Consider the following 20,582-nt stretch of genomic DNA (forward strand, 5'->3'; position numbering starts at 1 on the left):
TTAAGTTAAGAGAAGGGAAAACCTATAATAAATATTTGCTGCATTCATTCAACTTCAGTGACCGTATGTTTTCATTGAACTGCATAAAATATGCTTGAAAACACGAGCACATGTTTTGACTCCGCCCCTAACTGCGTATCAACCAATGGGCTTTTAGAGCTACTTCCGTATTTCCCCCACGCTCGACCGAAGCAAGAAAATATGGCAGCTACTCTCAACTCAGATGACATTTCACCGTCTATTGCGCGTATTTTGAATGAAAAACACCGCCCCGAACACTTGGAGGCTCTCAAAGCGTTTACGAGCGCGCTACGGGACCAGGAATACAGGTGGGAACACAAAGTCGTGTGTTGTCTCGTAGTTCGACACCGAAGGTGTTAGCTTTCTTGCTAAGCTAACTGAACTGCCACTGAACTGACGTAACTGTCAGTATAGCAGCTTGTATATTACTTCATGTATTCTCCTCAGTCCTCACCTTATATGACGGGGTGGAAGGTGAGGCAGAATTACAAAATAAACAAAATGAAAATGTTTAAGTGACTGCATTGTCCTTATTCAGCTATATGAAAGGGCGACATTAATACAAATATGCAATATTTCATTAAAGTAATTAATAATTCTTGATGTACAGTTTTGAAATTGGTCAATTTTCCTGCAGAACTCCTGATGGCCTCAGGAAAAAAACTAATAGAAATGGCTGTCAATGAAATGCATTCTTATTAAGTAATTGTGCCATTTTATTTGCTCAACAACCAGGGATGTTGTGGGCAGAGAGGCTTTCTCCACTCTTTTGAAGGTCTTATCCCGACTAAGCGATGAACTCCAAGCTGCCAACGGCTTCGATCAGGACCTGAAAGCCGTCAGCTTGCAGCTGCAGCTTGCCGCAGAATGCTTCCGGGCGCTGAGAAACGCCTGCGTGCAAAGTGCTCACAACCAGAACATCCTCAGGTAACATGCATAATTGATGTACATGTGTGCCATCCATCCATTCATTTTCTTAACCGCATATTCCTCACAAGGGTCGCGGACATGTGTGCCAATATGTCAATATGTTTCTTCTTCCAGGGAACTTGGTTTTGTTGATATTTCCATTCACATCCTGAGATTCCTTCACGCAAATTCAAAGAGCGGGGATGGCATTTTTGAGTGTAAGTTATCAATTCCCAATTAATAGTATGGTAAACCCTCAGTATATTGCAGATTTGCGTTGAAATCGTTTTACAATGTGTTTTAAAAATAGTTTGAATAATTTTCAATGTGTTGACATTATTAACAGAGGTATTTGAAGGCTTATTGCTATTGCCTTTACATTTTATGGTTTCAATTTCAATATATATTTTGCCAGGTTCAGATATGTTCAAATTAGGGCTGGCTGATTTTGTGATTTTGAAAAACGTCATTGCTATTAACCCCCAATATTGCGATTTAAATGTGATTATTTTTTTTCAAGTTCATCTTCCATTATATACTTTTTAACAAACACAAGCAATAAATTAATCTGTATTACATGTAACAATATCAGATTTATTATATGCAAATGTCACTAGGTCATAAATCAGATTACAACAATAATGCAAATAAAATCTGCACTTTTATTAAACTTCTCATATTTCACAAAAAAGTGGTATTTGGATTGCACTTATGCAATAAACGTATCTAGAAATTATATAAATAAATAAAATATACATATAAATAAAGTAATAACGTTTATTGATAGACTTCAAAGAACCCCACCCCCACTCATTTGCAGCCTGTGTGATTTAAAAATGACATTCTACTGCACTGCAATGTCAAATTGAAATCAATGAATTGTTCAGTCACAGTTTAATTAATAAATTGGGGTTATTTTAAGATTTTATCGATTGAAAAAAAATGTTTTAAATATCGATTTTCACCAATCGCGGGTGCCGCGATGAACAAAGAACCTCTGTAACCCATTTTTCTTCAATTATCTATTTTAGCTCTGCGTTGCGGGATCCAGTTTCTTGGTAATCTATCCGTGGGGAACCAAATGTGTAAAGATGACATTTGGCGGCTGACTTTTCCAGCTCTACTCGTGTGAGTTGATGGAATTGCAAAACATTTTATATCAATGTAATGATGTCCAGTACAGACAGGTGGCAAAAAAACCCCACCTCACACTATGTACATAAGTATACGTTTAGATACTATTTCTTTAAATAAATAAATAAATAAATAAATAAATAAGTGAATTATATATATCTGAAAATGTTTTTACAGGTGTTATAAACCTGTACTCATCATGCCCAGTAACAAATAATGCCAACTAGAGGTCAACAATAATATTTTGAAGAATGAGTACATAAATGGCAAAAAGGCTCATCACAAGCACGTTTCCCCACATTGCGAGCAGGCAGCTGCTCAATGTGGCCGATGAGAAGACAGTGAGCTACGCCTCCATGGTGCTCCACACGTGCCTGGATGAAAACAAGGTGGAAGAAGTGGCTGAGCTGCAGAACATCCAGCTGGTGCTCAGGGTGATGGAGCTCTGCCGAACCCAACCTGAGCTGGACTGGACGTAAGAGACGATTAGCAGACTTTTTGATGTCACGGGATAGTCCATTTCTTATTGCAGTGTCTTATTTCATAGGGTGCTTATTGCAACTCAGCATTTTCTCAAGTCTTCAGCTCTGGTTGAAAACATGTACTCTGCAATGTCTCCCTGTGAAAGGTAATTTAGTTTTTTCATATACAAATATTCTTGAAAAAAAAAGTCTGTCGCTGCATGACAAGATAGCAGGTCACAATCTACCCCTCACAACCATTAAGATGAAAATAATGTTCAAAACGGGCTTTATTTGCAAACAACAAAATATATTGTAATTATTAATGGCGTTATACCTGTGTTGATGTTATTGTTGCAATCTGTAGCAGACATGTCCAAACGTTTTCTGCTGAGAGAGTGCAAAAGAAATGAAAAAAGTGCTCTATTTATGTCTTTTTCAGGCTTACGCTCTTAGAGCTGATCTCTGCCCAGCTCAGTGGCGGCGAGTCACTGGATAATGGCATCCCTCCTGGCGTGGCCCGTTTCCTCGCATCCTCCTTCCAGAAATGTTGTGGATCCGTGCTGAGCCTCGCCACCGGCTCTGCCTCCAGTGATGAGGTATATACATGACCGTTATAAATTGTACTTTAAAAAAAAAAAAAAAAGGCAATATAGACCTTTTGCACCGCCGAAACGTGATCACGTGACTGCCCCCTCACGGACAGCGAAAGAAAATGACTGCTGAATGGAAGTGGACGTGACAGGGAGCGACTTAGTAACTTAGCTGCTGTTATTTTACTAATTAAAAGTTATTATTGCCCATCGAGCCATGGAATGTAGGACTTCAACTGAAGTTTGCTTGTGTGTCGAAGTGGCACATTTAGTCGTGACTCATAGAGAGCGATATTGTAGTTATTACACAAAAGGCCAGCAGGTGGCAGCAGAGCAAAGGAGATCAACCAGGGCCATGTTGAAAAAAGCTCAATTACTTACAATTTTGAATAGATTTGTGAAAACTGATGAAACTTAGCTCTCTTCTAATGCTAATTGCTGCAAAACGGAAACTGATAGAAACTTACTTTTTTTCCTGATGAAAGAAGAGACTTTAATCTTTCTTTTGATAAGTTCCATGCTTTTATAGCAATAGAACACAATATTCTGTGGCCCTTGCAAAATCAGTCAAAATCCAGTAAAACAGCCGGGAGCGAACGGGATTGCTTCAGTGAAAATGGCTGGGAGTGAATGAGTTAAACAGTCAAATGCACTTAATAGTTTTGAAGAAGGTACACTTAAAAACTAAGCTGTGTATGTGCAGTTGGGAGTGGGCACTCTCTGGCTCCTATGTGATTTGAAACACGTAATTCGACACCTCTGTTACAATCTCTGTCAGAGTGTATGTTTGCAAGTTAAATGTATGAACATTGATCTACTAACCTCGTAAAAGATGATTGCTGCAAATCCGCAAATACTTTTGAGGGTTGCCTCTTGAGTTCGGCTGCTACCATCAACGTCTTTTACCTTCATCAGTAGGTAATGCGATAAAAAGCTACGTTTGGTTTACACGCTTTCTTGTCTATTAGTACAACCGACTGCACAAGCAAGATATGACCATTTTAGAAGATAATGATAAGATACTGGCCAATACGCAGGACAAGGTTCGATCGATCTGTATGAGGCAAGTGGTTCATTTGCCGTCCAGCGTCTGGGAGGTTTGTTCCTATGAGGGCTGTGATGTCACATGCAAAAGGTCTATAGTGGGACGCCAACCAGGAACTTGCATATTGCAATATTCAACAGGTCCTGCAGGAGGCGCTGACGGTGATCAGTCTACTTGATGTGCTGTGCGAGATGACGTCACACCAAGGGCAGTTCATATTCCTACAGGACCATCCGGACCTCCTGGTGACGACCATAGGTAAATCAAATCACAAAAACAACCTCCCATGAATGACTTGATCCCCAAAGCCGGGCCTGCCCAACTCCTGTCGTAAAGGTGTCATGACAGAAAGCAGATTCCCGCGTGCATTCCTGCCCGGTAGTCGATAAAACACAGAGATTAAGTGTCACTCTCTTGTTTCCCATCAGAGCTCCTGAAGCAAGTTCACACCATCGGAAAGAGCAGTAAGAACATCTTCAGCTCGGCTCAGAATTTTGACGCCCTGGTCGACGTGGAGACTGACCTGTCCAGCCAATCCCCCGTCGTCAGCTTCAAGGCTCACCTCATCAGGCTTGTTGCAAACTTGTGCTACACCCACTACAATAACCAGAACAAGGTAGATGGATGCTAAAAATCGGTGCGCTTGTCCTCATTAGGGTACAGCCAGTCGGTCAGTCGGCATGCTCATTTAGTTTCTCCGTTCATCGGTCCTGAATAATTGCAATTGCGATTTAATATGTGATTATTTTTGACGATCTGTTTCTCATACATGTTTTAACACAAGCATTGACAATAAAAATATCAGATTTATTGGACATCATGAACGTAAGACAAAGACTTTTCGAATGGACTCCTATTTATATCGCACTTTTTTTTTTTTTTTTTTAAGCTATAGTGTCCAAAGCGCTTTCCATAGCCTCACATTCACACAACAGTGGTTAGCTGCTGGCATGTCCACTAGGAGCAAATCGGTATTCAGTGTCTTGCTCAAGGACACTTCAACACAGTCACCAGTTGTGAGGATCGAACCCACAACCTCACGGATGGAAGACAACCACTCTACCAATGAGCCATTATATTACTTAAAAAAAAAAAAGACAGTTTATCTTCTTTAATTTGAGTTGTTCACTTACTAATCACTTAGATTTGTAGTTGCTATTAAGTACAAAAAGGCAATTTGAAATGTTGGTACAGATAGCAAGCAACATGGAAGTTGACATACTTGATTTGCTTTCGTGGGCCACGTAAAATGATTTAGCGGACCAGATGTGGTCCGTCAGCCTGTGCGTGAAATGCTTATTTGTGTAATGTGTTGAGGAAGCCATACTATGCAGAGAAACCCCATACAAGCTGGAGCTGAAATTCGAACCTACTGCAAAACTTCGGGCCTGTGAGGTAGACATCCTAACCACTGCAATGGCCATCTTGTATATAAATAACCACATCAGGCTCATATTAAACAATGAACAATTGGAGCTGATTTCAATCATGATTCTTTGGCTTTGGGGAGGGCTGCTCTCTCCCTAGTCCTATTGTGGTTCCTGACGCCGCTAATCTTGGTGGACCAGCCAGGACACCTCTCCAGTTGTTTTAGCTCTACTAACGTGATTGTACAAAAATAAATTTATTAGCTAAAAAATGCACATTTTTGTTCAGGTCACAATTTTACCTGAAAGGTTAAGTGTAAAAATTGCATTGGTCTCCTTAAATAACACTTGCAGTCATGTGTTTTATTGGTTTTCCCTGTGAGAGCTCAGCTCAAATGGGCTTTATTTTGAAGCAAGATTGAACAGAGAGATTGATTCTCTGCTTTTTCCCAATGTTTGTTTTTTAGTGCGTTATTACTTTACAGTGCGAGCGAGAAACAGGCGGCCGCCAACTCAGCTGGACGACGACAGAGAGGAAATGAGTTGATCGACTCTGCATGTTCCTGTCCTTACAAAGCATGTTCTGGCACTCGCCCACTCCCTAGCTCGCCCACCGCCACCGCGATTTTATCAGTTTGCCTCCAGTGCCTGCTGTCAACATCTCACTCGTCACATCAAGATAAATCATACAGCGGTCTAGGGAGGAGCAGGCCTCCGTGCGTGCCACAATGAAGGGCCCAGTCCCATTTAATAGGAAGCGATTGATGGAATGCTTGTGGGATGGACACCCTCAGTTGGCCTCTCCGTAATATTTATGGATGCTGATCTGCGGCCTGTCAGTGGTCAGAAATCACCCCATATCTGTTTTCACCACGCAAGTTCCAGTAAGCCACATTTTACTCCGTTCACCGTCTGGAGAGATTAGAGCATGAGATGTCCTCGCCAAGTGCCGAACTGGATGCGCATAAAGCTGAAGTCCGGTTGCTGCAGTGGAAAATGCAGAGCAGGGCTGGTTGTTCTCATCTTTGACAACACCAACAGTTTTTTTTGTTTTTTTTACTCAGCTATTAGTTCTGGCGCTCTATTTGGAGAGTAACCGCCGTGACAAGTGGAGGTCAGCAGCAAGCAAATACAACAATTGAGCCTAAAGATGCAAATAAATGATAAAAAGCAGATGATGCCATTGTGACAGGCTCAGGCAAACCCACAACTATGCCGCTGCTTTTTACAGTTTTTCCCTGTAGGTATCATTTGCCATCAAATAATCACTTGGAATTTTTAAACGCGGGCCGTATTTTCTCACTTATTATAAGAAACAACAACATTGGTTTTGTTGAGCGTGCTATGTTGCAATTGTAATACAGCTGGAAAACAATTGAACAGCACAATTGAAAAGAGGTGCAAAGTGCAGATTGTTTCCCATTAGTCCTGCAAGAAAATGACATTGATTTGCATGTGAATTTGTTTCCTTAGGTGAGAGAACTGGAAGGCATCCCACTCATTCTGGACAACTGCAGAATGGACAGCAACAACCCCTGTATCCTTTGCCAGCAATATGCATTTCCTGGCATCAAGCCAAAACCTTGTACAACCAAATTTGGACAATTTCATATTTTTGCTGCAGCTCGATACTATTGGTCATTCCTCATAAGTATGTTATATTTTTCAAATTGTGTTGGAAAGGTTAAATGGCTTCAGTTTTACTAAATTTAGAGTTCTTCCTCTCTCCTTAAAAATGACACATCTAATTCTGTAAGACTCATCTCCTGGGCCACCTAAAGTGGAAAAATCACGTTTTCTTTCCTTATATAAGACTCTCAGTCATCAGCCAGTGGTCCATTTTAGCCATTCGGAACCTCTTTGATCACAACCCGAAGAACCAGGAGCTGCTGGCGTCCCTGGAGCGCCGCGGCGACGCCGACTATTCTGCGCTCAAGGACTTGGGCTTTCGCATCGAGGAGCGGGATGGCAGCTTGTTGCTCAGACCCACGCACAAGGATGTGTAATCTACTCAAGGGCGGCCCTCCATTGGATCACAGGTTTTAAAAAAAAATGTGGAAGCAGAGTGTAGGGAGGAAACTAACTGCTTGTTAGTACAGTATTAAAGTGCTCAGGATTTGCATAGTAGAAAAGTAAAGTTTAGGCTTTAGGACGTCTTCATGCTATATTTTTTGGGGGAAAAAGCTGACCTTTAAACTAAAGACTTTAGAATATAATATTCCATTAGTCAGGTTGGTGACTAGATCTGGATTTTGCTGACTTCTTTTTAGCTCACCCGATGACCCGCATGTTGAGAGTATAGGTCTCGGAATGGAACATGCGCTGTCACTAAGTCATAAAGATAGAAAGGTGCAAAGCCTTGTAATATTTCATAAGTAACAAAACCTTCAAATCACAGCTCAAGTGGACAGGGACCCTGTTCAGGTTGTCAGGTTTGATGCATACTTGCGAATTAATAAGTGAATACATGTTGTGATTGAGCACGATTGTATGACTTGCTTGAAATGTAGTAGGGACTTATCTGATTTTTGCCACAGTTACTTGGGACTGGCTTGAAACTTGAAAATTACGTGAACAGAATGGCAGTCATATAAGAAACCGTTACGCACAGTATAACACACTTCCACTGTACTATTTGCTAAGTTAAGCTTTTTGCTATTGCAGTGTTGCCTTGAACAGTCATCTTTATAATCTTACACATCTTACTCTTTGAAATGTAATCCAAACCCATTGCACTATTGTAGATAAATGCAGCTTTGAAAGGGCTTAAGACATTCAATCTAGCAAATCTTCAACCTCACTGCGTTGACTTTTCACACATCATGCAGCTTTTTTTCACTTTGGAAAACTATAAGTTAACTTTCTTCCAGCGTCAACGAATAGAACCTGTAATTAACTTTTTGTTGCGGTAACTCTGGATGAGATGAAGGTGCCAGAGAAGCGTTAGTTAACAGAATCCTAAGCCGATAAGCTGAACAGTCCTGACACTTCAACATTGTGTTGCTTTCCGTGCCATGCCGCACCCTGTTTGCTCTGTCTCCCATTTTGCTAATGACAAGATGCACTGAAACAATCGGCCAGACTCTCCTCTCAATCCGCCGCCATAGTGCGGGGAGCTTATGCTGTTCCGGTCCCCAAGGATTTCAGACACCTAACAAAACAGCGCTTACTTGCGCTCGACCGGCTGGCTGCAATGCTTTTGAGTCGCACAGGAAAGAGGCTGTGCGAGTCATTCAGCGCTGCCACGGCCGTCTGCTCCCCTCCTAACATATTAGTCACTTCTGGCCTTTCCCATATCAGTTTTATTCTGCTTTGTGTTTGACTCTTCAGCAAAAAAAAAAAAAAAAAAAGTTCCTATTTGGGATAATAAAGACATTTGTTTGCTACCCATAACGATTTGTAATGACTTTATTGAAGCCAAGAAAGGCCAGATGCGACAAAACACAACAGGCATTAAGAGGAAGCTGAAAACGTGTCATGGAAGTAATGTAACGAGCTGCATGGAGTTGTTTTAAGAAAGCAATAATTATTTAAAGGAATACTTATCTCATTGAGCCATTTTCAGCAGTAAAAAGTTCATATTTTGTTCAGAATGAATGTGATAACGTCATTATTTTCCTTTTACAATTAATAACTTTTAAAAACTAATTTTTCCACTTGCTGTCGACTGAAGATGACATCACCTGTGCTGAGGAAGTAGGTAATGACCAATCATGGCTCACCTGTTTTCTGAGTTTGGTCCGCAAACTGAGAATGATTGGTCGTTACCTGTTTGCTCAGCACAGGTTATTTCATCTTCCGTCGACAGCAAGTGGAAAAAGTAGTATTTTAAGGTACTGATTGTACATAAAAAATAATGAAGTTATCAAATTCATTCTGGACAAAATATTAAGTTTTTGCTGCTGAAAATGGCTCTATGGGTCAAGTATCCCTTTAAAAAAAAAAAAAAAAACTCAACTAAAGTTGCACAATTGACTATGACAGTCTGACTAATTTTCTGGTCTGTGTTGATTTGTAAATCAATCTGGGATACTTTGGTAAAGCATATATATATATATAAAAATATACTCTTCAAACGGTTTTGTCAGTTAAATAAAGCCTAAATAAACACTGAACACATGATGGGTGATGGACCAAAAATAGCTGCAAGGCCCTTTGGTTTGTGTGGTTAAGGCGCATGCCATCCAGCCAGGCGGGCTTAAAGCGCGCTTGAAGCGTGGAATTCCGGGTCCGACCAATTCATGGGAACGTCCACTGTAGCCCGACCGGGTCGCATCACCACGGTGGCGTTCCGGCGGGCCTCGCATGCTTTTCTCAGCCCTTCCAAAACAAAACAATGAACACAGTCGGGATGGAAAGTGACGTTCACACTCAGGAGGTTGGGTGCTAAAAATAGACTGGCCCGAGAAAAAGACTCCATGCTTAATCAATAGCTTAAAACGGGACAGGTTACTAATCATGGCTGCAGAGGACAGACTTGGTTGAAGATTTCATCACTACTGAAGACACTGCAAAAGTCCAGTTTGCAACAGTAGATCACAAAGGAAAAGCAAAAAATGGTGAGCTGTTGTTTCCACCCTCTATAATTATGCAATAAAGTCTAACATAAATTATTTACTTTTAATTTCAGTGTTCAAACAGAATACAGTGTGAGTTAGTCAGTCGTATTCCAGCTTTTCCGCCGTTGGTGTTCCCTCACTTTCGACTGCAGTTAATCATGTTTTCCTTATGTGTGCCATACCTTTTGTTGCAACACCTTGAAATAACATATCCTTTCTCTTGCAGGATGTGTTGTTTCACACCGGCATGTAAGGCAAATTTACATCTGCTGTCCTAAAGGATGTTAAAATGTGCAAAATGTTTGAATAAATAGGTTGAATAAATCCTTTGGCACATCATCCTCTTTTCTACTTGCAGGTAAAAACTTGCGATTTCTCACTGCAGGTGTTGCACTTGACCACGCAGCACCAGTGGAACTTGCAGTGGCACTGCCAGACCCGCGTGTAGTGGTGCGTGTCGTAGCCCCGGCCGCAACACATCACCTTGCAACCGTCCACGTGTGCCGACGTGCCATTGCAGAGTCGACCCCGCGTGCCCGTGCTCCCCGTGGCCTTGTCCTCCTCGCAGTAGTTGGGCGAGCGCTCCAGGTACACCAGGTCGGTGTCAGTGGGCTTCTGGTAGCCCCGGCCTTCTTTCAGGCGTAGAAAGGAAGGCTGGCGGAGGCGGGAGGCGTGGACCGGCTCCACTTGAACGGCGGCGCCGTATCGTTCCTTTAGCAGGTAACCAATCTCTCGGAATTTGGGCAGGGTAATCCAGCAGGTTTTTGTGGTGCAGGAACCCGAAACTCCGTGGCACTTGCACTCCAGCTTCATCTTCTCTTCCAGGATCTGTTCACAAACAAACTAAATGACTTTTGTGGACCTTGAAGTATCGTCATCTCATTTCAGAGACCAAATATTTGGATATCTTTCTGAATACTTTTAGAAAACGTTAATAATGTTCATGGTTTTGAGTCTGCGAGGTTATCAATGGTAAATGTGTTGTTTTACAGCAAAGGCTTGTTTATTTTATTCATTTTTCATTCCGTTCCTTATTGGTCTTCTCTGTTTATGAAGACCGGCTACTGACTTGACTTGAGACGACTTATTCTGTGTGCTTCCATGTCAGTCTAATCTAAATCAATAGTGCTGCCTTATGTAGCTTCATCTCTGCTACCAATGGGTGTTTCTTTATTCTATCAGCCCGCAATAATAACATCAACATTTATCCGTCCTCTTTTTGGTTGGTCAGAGCAAAACTGGTTGGATGAGGAAAACCCATCCATATTGACTCCCCACTGGAGGCCCAGGTACTAAATAATGTCCTGCCACTGGTATGATGTCATAGCATGTAAATTTAACGTGGTGATTTGACCTGCAGCACTCGGTGGAAATGTGAAAACGGTTGTATGAACATGCACATCGATGTGTAAAAAAAAAAAAATAGGTGAAATTGAATGGATGGTGTTGCCAGTACCTTCCGCCCTGCCTCATTGTTGTGCAGGTTCATTAGGCGCCGGGCATTTTTCTTGATCTCGCGGGCATCCACGAAGCGGCGCGAGAACTCCACGCCGTACTTGACGTCGGCCGAGCAGCCGCCCCATTTCCAGCCCTCCTCGCGGTGGTGGTAGCCCTGCTTCTCGCGGTCGCAGCCGCACTGGCTCAGGTTGCCCTGACTACACGCCGTGGTCACCGCATGTGCCACGCCTGCAGCTGTGATGGCATACGTGAAGGCCGCCTCCCGGCTACCTGAAGAGAAGTGGCGGGAAAAAATGAGTGAATTCGATGTACAATTGGGATGTAATATTAGAATTAAGGTTGTAGAGTGCTATTGATGGAGTTTAGGCCATTAGAGAAGGCCTTGTTAGTTCGGAACGGCCCACCACCGGTGTTAGGTTGTCGGTGTGAGGTAACTATAGACAGCAGTTCTTTCATGTAGCACATGCAGAATGTGGCTTCGATTAGAAGACGTCATCTGGTTTGCAGCACAGGCGGCGATGAAGATTTTTAATTGCCCATGCTGCTGTAGGCCACCGAAACACCGTCATACCATCACGAATGCTGACTTTTCTGCCTTTGTATTGGGAAGCATCTGGATGCTCCTTTTGCCTCTTTAGTCAATGAGGACACGAGAAGCCAAGATTTCCAAAAGCAATTTTTGAAACATGGAGTCGTCTGACCACAGCGGACTTTTCCACTTTGCGTCATCTCAGACAGAGCCCGAGCCCAGAACTGGCTTCTGGATGTTATTGATATATGGTTTTCCCTTTGCAAAGCTGAGTCTTACTTTTATTTATTTATTTTTTACCTTTTGCAGATGCAGTGACGACTTGCATTTCCTTCATACAGTTTTCCAAAGCGCTTCCAAATCCAAGTAGTAATATCCTTTATGGACTGGTGTCAGTTTATAAACGAAGGTCGTTAAACAAGGGTCTCTCCTACATGGCGTGATTTTGACGCATTCTCTGGATATTTTATGGACATTATGGTTTGTCGATGGTGGAATTCCCATAAATTCCTGACAATTATTTCTTGAGAATTGTTGTTCTTAGACAATTGGACTCTTTGCCCACATACTGAACCACTGAGCCTTTCAAGGATGCCCCTTTGGACGCTGTTACGACACTAGAACGACTTGTCGAATCTTACAATCATTCCTTGTCTGGTCCCTTGGGCAATTTTTATACGCTAATTTATGTCAATTATCCACTGCAGGCGGAAATCATCAGCTGTTCTGGTTCACTTATTGTCTGTCCTTAACTTGAGAAAAACACAAGTGACATCTACTGGCTGACCAGAAAAGTTTTTTTTTTTTTTTTTCCTGGATAAGCCTTCCTATTTTGTTTTATGTGTTTCATCAATGGAATTTCTCACACAGCTTAAATGTCTGTCCGTGTCCGTCTTCGGCGTTCCACATTGTTTTTGCAAGCGATACTACGTTGTTGAAAGCATCTGTGGCCAAACTTGACTGACACATGCCCATTTCCAAGCGTTTTTTCTTCTTCACATATCACCATTTGAACTGGAGAATAAACACCCTTATGTTTTATGGCATGCTGAGGGGGGTCTGCGGGGGTCAATTAATTTGCTGGCACCACGGTGGGTCGGTGTAATAGGATATCAGCTCGCGCCAATCAGTGTAAGGCGCCCTCTCAACAGGCCGCGGTATTAATGCAGGCCTTCTCGATTCTAATGGCTCACCTCCAACCTGACAAAGTGAAACCATCGGGCCTGTGGTCTCTCAATCCATAACTAATAACAAACTCCGAAGTCTTCGCTCATCAGGCTAAATCTGTACAATCCGCATATATTGTACAGGGAGCATTTCTCAAGGCATAAGGCGCATGCGACGGCCAAGCAGCCATCTCCCCTCGCTGTGATTTGTTTGGATTGTACAGCGGCGCATTGTTGCCATCCAGCTGCCGGCCGGGCCTGACTTCAATTAGTGGTTAGTGTGATTCAAGCCGACTCTTTCTCAACGCTTAATGAGTTCAAAGGGCCCGTGGTCAAGCAGATGAAGTGGTACAGATGGGACATTAGAGCCGTTTCAGCTGACGCTCTTGAACAATTGCTGGTGAAAACAAACTGTGAATTGTTTCACTTATGCTTGCTTATGTTTGAACAATCGATACAGAAGCAGAAGTATTTAAAGACCTTGTAAAGTGAGTGTAAAGTCAGAGATTTGTTTCTAAATGCTGTACATTATGTTAGAAGATGTTTGGTAAACAGACTGAACAAAGGCTGTCAACTATGTATCACTCAGTTATTGATTTTTTTTTGTTTTTGGAGGGGGATGGGCGCGTGGCTAAAATGTGTTCCGTTATATACTTGGATCCCATCATGCATTACCCCTCCCCCACTATATAAGAACTTGAGCGACTTTGTCGACATCCGCAGTTTTACATGGCTGGTGTATCTTCTCTTGGTTGACCTTCAGAGTGCCTCGTTGTCACCCGTGGGTGTGTGCACATCACGCAGAGGAAGGGCGAAGATTTAGTTCTTTTGTTTGTTTTTAGTATAAAGTCGGATTTGACAAGGCGTGGCCACCCTAGAGTGCCTCGTTGTAGGCCGTGAGTGTGTACAGTGAGTGCCTCATTGTACAATGTGGAAAACGTGGATAATATACGAATTACGCTTTTTGTATTCAGATTTGGAAATGGCACTTTTCTCTGTGGTGTTGATTTTAGAAGACATTTATTTTGACTTTGCAGGTGCTTCTTATGTACAGATCTTTGAGTTAAAAATGTAACGTACTGTTTTAAACTTGTGTACTTAAAGTAAAATATAAAAAGTTTAGACTAAAAGGTTTAAGAGCAAAACGTTTTCTCATAGATGTGCTAACATTTTGAACTGATCGGGGGGGGTGGAGTTAGCTAATACAAACAGTTTAAAAAAAAAGAAAGAAAGAAAAGAAAATTACACCTTTCTTTTATGTGTTTTTGCCAGATGGGTTTTAGGCTGTCACTTCGCCTCAAATCATTTTCGGCGCTGACAACATCAATCTGTTATCTTTGTTAATGTTTGTCGAATAACATTTTTTAAGTTAATGCCTACGACTCACAAGCCTTGATCATTTTTTGTGTGTTATTTTTTGAATATCTGCAGAGGTTACAAAAAAATAAATAATTGATGAGTCAAAAGTACAGATGTTTTCAAATATTGAGAGTAAAAGTCTTGCAAAATAAATACTCAAGTAAAGATATATACCTTGAAACATGTACTTGGAAACAGTAACAAATTACTCATTTGCACTTTATTACTTTTTAGCAGTTTATAAAAATCAATATGTAGTGCTTAACATGGAGTCTCCATGGGGAGTACAATCTGGATCTAGTACTTTTACACGCCACAGAGTGAAAGGAGACATTTCCTTTTGACAAAAGAAGGAAAGGGATCCAGATGTCTGTCTCTGTGGAACAAAGTGATTGCTCCCAGAGCTGCGAGATGAAACGTGGGTCCAAACCCGCAGCGCGACCGCAACAAAACATTTGACATGGCAATATAATTTATATACGGCTCTCACAATGAGGAGCCAACGGGCTTCTGTGGCAAGTACGCTGGCCTCTGACCCGTTTGACGTAAAAGGTGTTGTAGATTCTCCCTGCAGGTCTAACTTTGCTTTGACAAGTTTTTCTGCAAGGTAAGTTCACTGTATGTACTCAATGGGGTGCTTTTGTCCAATTGGGATCAAGCATTTTTTTTTTTTACTTTACAAGGTACTCTTTCTGTACTACTAAGAACATACCTGTACCTTTTTGGCATCTTAAAGGGGCTGTCTGCTGGATTCACTCAGGAAAATGCACTTTTTAAATACAGGATGTACACACTTGAACTTTCTCTCAGTCTACTCATCTGTGTTTTGGTTAATCTTTTGTGGCGATTTCGTCGTAAACCCCCGCCTATATCCCTGCCTATATTTTGCCATTTTGTGTTTGTTTTGTAAACAGCGGGACGTTTCTGTGCAAAGACAGTGTTTACAACCCTCCAGCCAATCGCAGAGCGGGGGGGGGTGGCGTGTCGCAAACGGGGCCGGGCGAACGTGTCAGCTGCGTGACGTCACTCCCACGGCAATTTGAAAGCACGCACAGATTTTTTTTTTTTTTTTTTTTGTTCACTGAGCTCTGCGATTGGCTGGAGGGTTGTAAACACTGTCTTTCCACAGAAATGTCCCACTGTTTACAAAACAAACACAAAATGACAAAATACAGGCTGGGGGTGTGGGAGTTTAGGACGAAATCACCACAAAAGATTAACAAAAAACACAGATGTGTAGACTGAGAGAAAGTTAAAGTGTGTACATCCTGTATTTAAAAAGTGCATTTTCCTGAGTGAATCCGGCAGACAGCCCCTTTATAGGTACATGCCTGTGATTTCATCTCTGTGGGGACAATGCAGACTACTTTTAGGTGTAAAAAATGTGTTTTTGCTTGGTTATACTGTACCCTCCAGGCTCAAATGAACTGCTTTTGTATCATTGGCCCTTGATGTGCATAATGGACACAAACCACGTGAATACAGTTCATTTTCTCAATGGGGTGTTATCATTGATTGGACTTCTAGGGTGTACAATGTCTTGCCACTTGGGTCGTACAGGGATTTTCTCAGTACAATCGATAGTGAGTGTCAAATGGACTGACCTACTCTCAGCTCTTGTCCGAAGACAGTCCTCTCGCCCAGGGCCGAGCAGTTCCAGCGCCCGTACCGGAATTGGTACTGGCACTCGTTGATGCCCAGCTGGGCGCCTTCCCCGATGACGATGATGGCGTCCGGTCGGCTCTGACAGAGGGCACGCTGACGGGGTGCCAGGCCCGGTATCTTGTTGCAGATGATGTTGGCGCCCAGAGCTACCACGGATGACAACGTCCTGGATGCAGACACACACCTGGATTACGACCAGATGGACTTTTGATTCCCAAGGTAATTGATTTGAATGTCATTTCAGTGGTTTAAGAATTGCACTAAATAAGGTAACCAAAATATTAGGCACACCTTTAAGTTCAACACCGGTAATTCTGAAACTGGGGTGCCCGGACCCTTGGATGTCCATGAACCATAGATTGGGTTAATTTTGAAAGTAAGCTAATAAAACAAACTTGTCTCGTGAGAAATATGACATTCTTGCATGAACAATGTTTTTTGTAATTGGAACAAATTGTATTAAAAAAAAAAAAAACACTCTTAAAAACAGTTGGGTAAAAAATAGCCCAACCAGAGGTCAGAAATGGACCAATCCTCTGCTTTGGTCTATTTGACCTAACTTTGTGTCAAGAAATGCATCTTTTAGTGTAAAACAATTCATAAATATAGGTCAGATCCATTACTTGGGTCAAAAAAAAAAAGTGTCATTTTGTAAAAAAGAACCCAGAAAGTGGGGTAAAATTGACCCAGAAAGTGGATCGGTCCATTAATGATCCATGGGTTACTTTTGACCCAATTGTGTAGTGTAGTTTTAGAAGAAAAAAAAAAGAATATTTTTAATTATTATTATTAAAATTTGATTGAAATGCCATATCACAACTTTTATCTTGCAAAAATGCAAATTTATAACATGTAAATTATGACTCCCAATAAATCTCTCATAAAGATTACTACTTCAGAAACCTTACGGTTTTTCTCTCGAAAATTGGCATTAAGATATTATATGGTGGTGTTAGGTGTAATTAATCAGTTAATTGGGTTTACATGTTAATAAAAGACAACTAAGAACTTCATTATAGAAAATAGTGCATAGCAGTTAGTAGCCCTCCACGTCTATGGAAATATCACACATGTTCTGCGATTCCTTTGTGGTCTAACATCAAATTTAACTGACTAGATCTTCCAAGTCACATTTTTTTCCCATTTCTAAAAATATTCTGTCTCGGCGAAGAGGAAGCCAAACAGTCAGTGTGGAAACAAACCAGAGCACGTTACTTCCTTGTGTTCGGCACCTGCGTCCTCGCTTGCATCGTTGTGCGTAATCGGTGCGTAAAAGTGATATAGGCGTGTTCAAAATGAACAAATAGCAACGCGTGGGGTAGGAAACGTACAGGTAGCTACCGCTGGTGAGGATGAGGAAGATCTGCGGATAGTAGACGGACAGCAGCGCGCTGCGAGACGAGATGATGAGCATGGTTGCGCATTGAACGCAACTTGATCTTCTCTCTTTATTGTGGAGGGGAAAAATAAAATCCTTGTAAAAGGCGTGCAGGTAGGCAGTGGATTTAAGGCTTGCCCGTCGCTGCCCCAGCTCCGAGCTCCACTGGCGGTGCGCCGAGGGTGAGCCGCTGCATCCCGAGGCCGAAGTGCGCGCTCCCACCTGGGCTGCATGCGAGAGTGGCGCGGGTGGGCGTGGTGCGGGTGTGGGTCGGTGGGTGGGTGGGTCGCTTCGTGCGCATCCAAAAAGTGGCGCTGTATTGTGCACACGGGGCTTTGCGAGGGAAGGGATGGAGCTTCACATCCTACACTGTCGCCCACCTCCAATACCGAGCCGGCCCACGTATCGAACCTATAAGCAAACTATCAGTGTGTGTTTCTGTGTGTGTGTTGGGGGTCCTTTTATTGATCAGTTATTGTTGAATGCTTCCCTTGCGGGATAATAATGACAATTCATTTTTATCATGTAACATGTTATGACGCACCAAATGAGATATTAACTCATTGACTGCCATTGACGGAAAAAGACGTCAAATAATGCATTTTTGCTGGGCTGGCAGTGAATGTGTTAAACACAATGTGCCAATATATTTTGTGATTATATTGCAGCATCCTTTTTTCCTTTTTTTTTTTTTTTTTTTTTTTTTTTTTTTTTTTTTAAGGCAAATGTTTAAAAATCCATCAATTTTGGTTACATCTCATCTTAAGTCATTGACTGCCATTGACGGAAAAAAACGTCAAATAATGCATTTTTGCTGGGCTGGCAGTGAATGTGTTAAATAGCATTTAGGCCAGTTATGTTCTTCCATTTTACACCAGGGGGCAATATAAAGACAAATGCACAAGAAGAGTTTCACAACTAACTCACTTTGCTGCAATTAGTAATATTTTGTTGTTGTTTTTTGCAAAGGGGGAAGAATATGGCCGTAAGTATTGTTATATTGTCTGTCTACCTGTGTGGCTATTGATTGTATTTGTTGTTTTGCATTGTGTGTTTGCATTGAGTTGACTTTCCAAGACGCTGTTTTATGGTTTTGCTTTACACGATATGTAATCATCTATTTTATGTTTAGTTTGACAGTTAATTCCAACTGGTGGTGGCAAAAAAACAGCTTGAATTGTCCACTATGTGCCAAAATGCTGCTTATTGCACCATGCAGTTTGCGTATCTTGAATATTTGGAAAAAAAAAATCGGCCAAGCAACAGTTGGAAAACACACAACACTGTATAGGAAAATTAATTGTACTAAATGATTCACTTAAAATAAAAAACAAATAGCATCATTGTACCTAAATAAATGATTAAAAACAATACGTTCCGAAATATTAAATGCAAACGTATTTGAACATTTAATTCCGCGTTGCTTACCACTAGGGGGCGCTCGCATAAAGTCACTGATTTGTTTGTATGTTAAAAAAAATAAATAAATAAAAATGCTACGCATTTACAGTACTATAAAAGTGTCATTTATTAATGCTTTGCTTCAAAGAGCAACTATTAAGCGCAAGAACAAATACAAGCACTAACATTGTTGTGTGGCGGACGGTTTACTCGTGATGCTCTCTTTTGTCCATCTCATTGCCCCTTTTGTTACCTGTAGAATTTAACAAGCTCACAGCACATCACCAAACAAACGTGTCACAAAAGTACTGAAATTGTGATGAGGTTGTAGTGTAAAGCATTTAATTGTTTTGCCTGACACAAGTCACTAACATAGATAGATAAACAAAGATGACTACTATGTTGTTAAAGATATTAGTTGTTGCAAATAAGCAGTCATTCTTGGGCCAATTAATTGAAATTGGTTAATTTATCAGACCCATACTGCACATACTCGAATCTCCATTGGCTAAACTTGCACCACACATCCTTACACAATTCCAAGAGCTTGTCTTAAAGCCAAGGTTATCTAATAATTTTGTCGCTTTTTAACATGCTTTGTTTCCTTTTAAAATCCATTTAGCAAAGAGTTTGGAGGTCACTTTTTGTGCTGTCCTGGCCTCAAGATGTTCAGTTGACCAGCGTCTTTGCGCCCTCGTGTGGTTGCAAACGGGGAAACATCTGCATCATAAAACCAAGGTAAAGATACTGCGAGTGTGCGTTGTTTTCAGGTCTAAATCGTGTGTGTGATTAGACAGAGCAAAATGTGTTTATGAAGACAAAAAGTGGTCGTTGTTATTGTCATCTTCCTTTCTGAGGGTGTTTGCTGTGGCACTGTTACGTCAATAATGAGTAGGCTAGGGAGTGTTTGTGTTTATTTCCTCAGAAGCTTCAAAGGATGAGGGATTTTATTAGTTTCCTTCACAAGAGGACAAAGTACATATTTTATCCGTCGCCCTGTTTCATTCCGGGGACTGTACTTTCAAATCTTTACAACCACAGGGCGATCCTTTTTCAATCAAATCCCAGTCCAAATATGATGTGAGACGTCCCGAAGGAATGGAGGGAGCCCTTTAATTCCAATTGATTGAGAATGTAAACAGAATAAAACTACAGTTTATTCTTTGAAAATTTTGGTTAGAGGCTCATTTGCCTGTTTTGAAAACTCTCCAATCAGATGTGCAGAGCCCGGTCGGATGCTGAATCCTGTGTGACTTTCGCTCCGAGTGACCCTCCTAACCACAAGTTCTAAATGCCAAGATAGCTCTTAATAGTGTGCATTCAAGTCTTGGCAGTTGCGCCACGATATCTGTTTCTTTTCACATTTCGAGATTCAAAGTTGATTTTCGGGGGGGCCCTTGTATTGGGAGCGCCAAGCAGGAGATCAAATCAGGGATGAGAGTAGCCATAAAATCTTAACGACTTCATGTCAGTCAAGGGTGTTGACAGAATCAAGAGACATTATCTGCTTGCTTCTGGTGATTGATAAAGCCGGAGG

At 41.6% G+C, this 20,582-nt stretch overlaps 2 protein-coding genes across 5 annotated transcripts; one reads left to right on the forward strand and one right to left on the reverse strand.

Annotated features, from left to right (window-relative positions):
* The first annotated feature begins 149 nt into the window (after nucleotides 1–149).
* atxn10 (ataxin 10) lies at nucleotides 150–10,726 on the forward strand. Its single transcript, XM_077501039.1, has 11 exons — nucleotides 150–329; nucleotides 757–948; nucleotides 1,066–1,148; nucleotides 1,962–2,058; nucleotides 2,375–2,539; nucleotides 2,612–2,692; nucleotides 2,968–3,124; nucleotides 4,304–4,421; nucleotides 4,592–4,779; nucleotides 7,004–7,067; nucleotides 7,352–10,726. The coding sequence occupies exons 1-11, from the start codon at nucleotides 202–204 to the stop codon at nucleotides 7,534–7,536; spliced, it is 1,458 nt and encodes a 485-aa protein (XP_077357165.1). The 5' UTR covers nucleotides 150–201; the 3' UTR covers nucleotides 7,537–10,726.
* wnt7ba (wingless-type MMTV integration site family, member 7Ba) lies at nucleotides 9,472–17,838 on the reverse strand. 4 transcript variants are annotated; one of them, XM_077501045.1, is made up of 5 exons: nucleotides 17,598–17,792; nucleotides 16,206–16,450; nucleotides 11,546–11,817; nucleotides 10,470–10,917; nucleotides 9,472–10,363 (listed from the first exon to the last, which is right to left on the reverse strand). In XM_077501045.1, exons 1-5 carry the CDS (start codon nucleotides 17,678–17,680, stop codon nucleotides 10,350–10,352), a joined length of 1,062 nt encoding a protein of 353 aa, XP_077357171.1. In that variant the 5' UTR covers nucleotides 17,681–17,792; the 3' UTR covers nucleotides 9,472–10,349. The 4 variants fall into 4 exon arrangements, with proteins under 4 accessions (XP_077357171.1, XP_077357170.1, XP_077357169.1 ...); XM_077501044.1 differs by having other exon boundaries at nucleotides 9,472–10,917; nucleotides 16,206–16,432; nucleotides 17,608–17,838; XM_077501043.1 differs by having other exon boundaries at nucleotides 9,472–10,917; nucleotides 16,206–16,432.
* Between the last annotated feature and the right edge of the window lie 2,744 nt (nucleotides 17,839–20,582).

This window comes from Festucalex cinctus, chromosome 16, assembly GCF_051991245.1.
Source record: "Festucalex cinctus isolate MCC-2025b chromosome 16, RoL_Fcin_1.0, whole genome shotgun sequence".
In the NCBI taxonomy this organism is placed as follows: domain Eukaryota; kingdom Metazoa; phylum Chordata; class Actinopteri; order Syngnathiformes; family Syngnathidae; genus Festucalex; species Festucalex cinctus.

Coding starts and splice junctions, on each gene's coding strand:
- wnt7ba (XM_077501042.1), bottom strand. CDS start 17,680: ATGCTCATCATCTCGTCTCGCAGCGCGCTGCTGTCCGTCTACTATCCG. Junction 16,451..17,597: donor CTCACCAGCGGTAGCTACCT/GTACGTTTCCTA, acceptor GTCGTAATCCAG/GTGTGTGTCTGCATCCAGGA. Junction 11,818..16,205: donor CGGACAAGAGCTGAGAGTAG/GTCAGTCCATTT, acceptor ACTTCTCTTCAG/GTAGCCGGGAGGCGGCCTTC.
- atxn10 (XM_077501039.1), top strand. CDS start 202: ATGGCAGCTACTCTCAACTCAGATGACATTTCACCGTCTATTGCGCGT. Junction 1,149..1,961: donor CGGGGATGGCATTTTTGAGT/GTAAGTTATCAA, acceptor TATCTATTTTAG/CTCTGCGTTGCGGGATCCAG. Junction 4,422..4,591: donor CCTCCTGGTGACGACCATAG/GTAAATCAAATC, acceptor GTTTCCCATCAG/AGCTCCTGAAGCAAGTTCAC.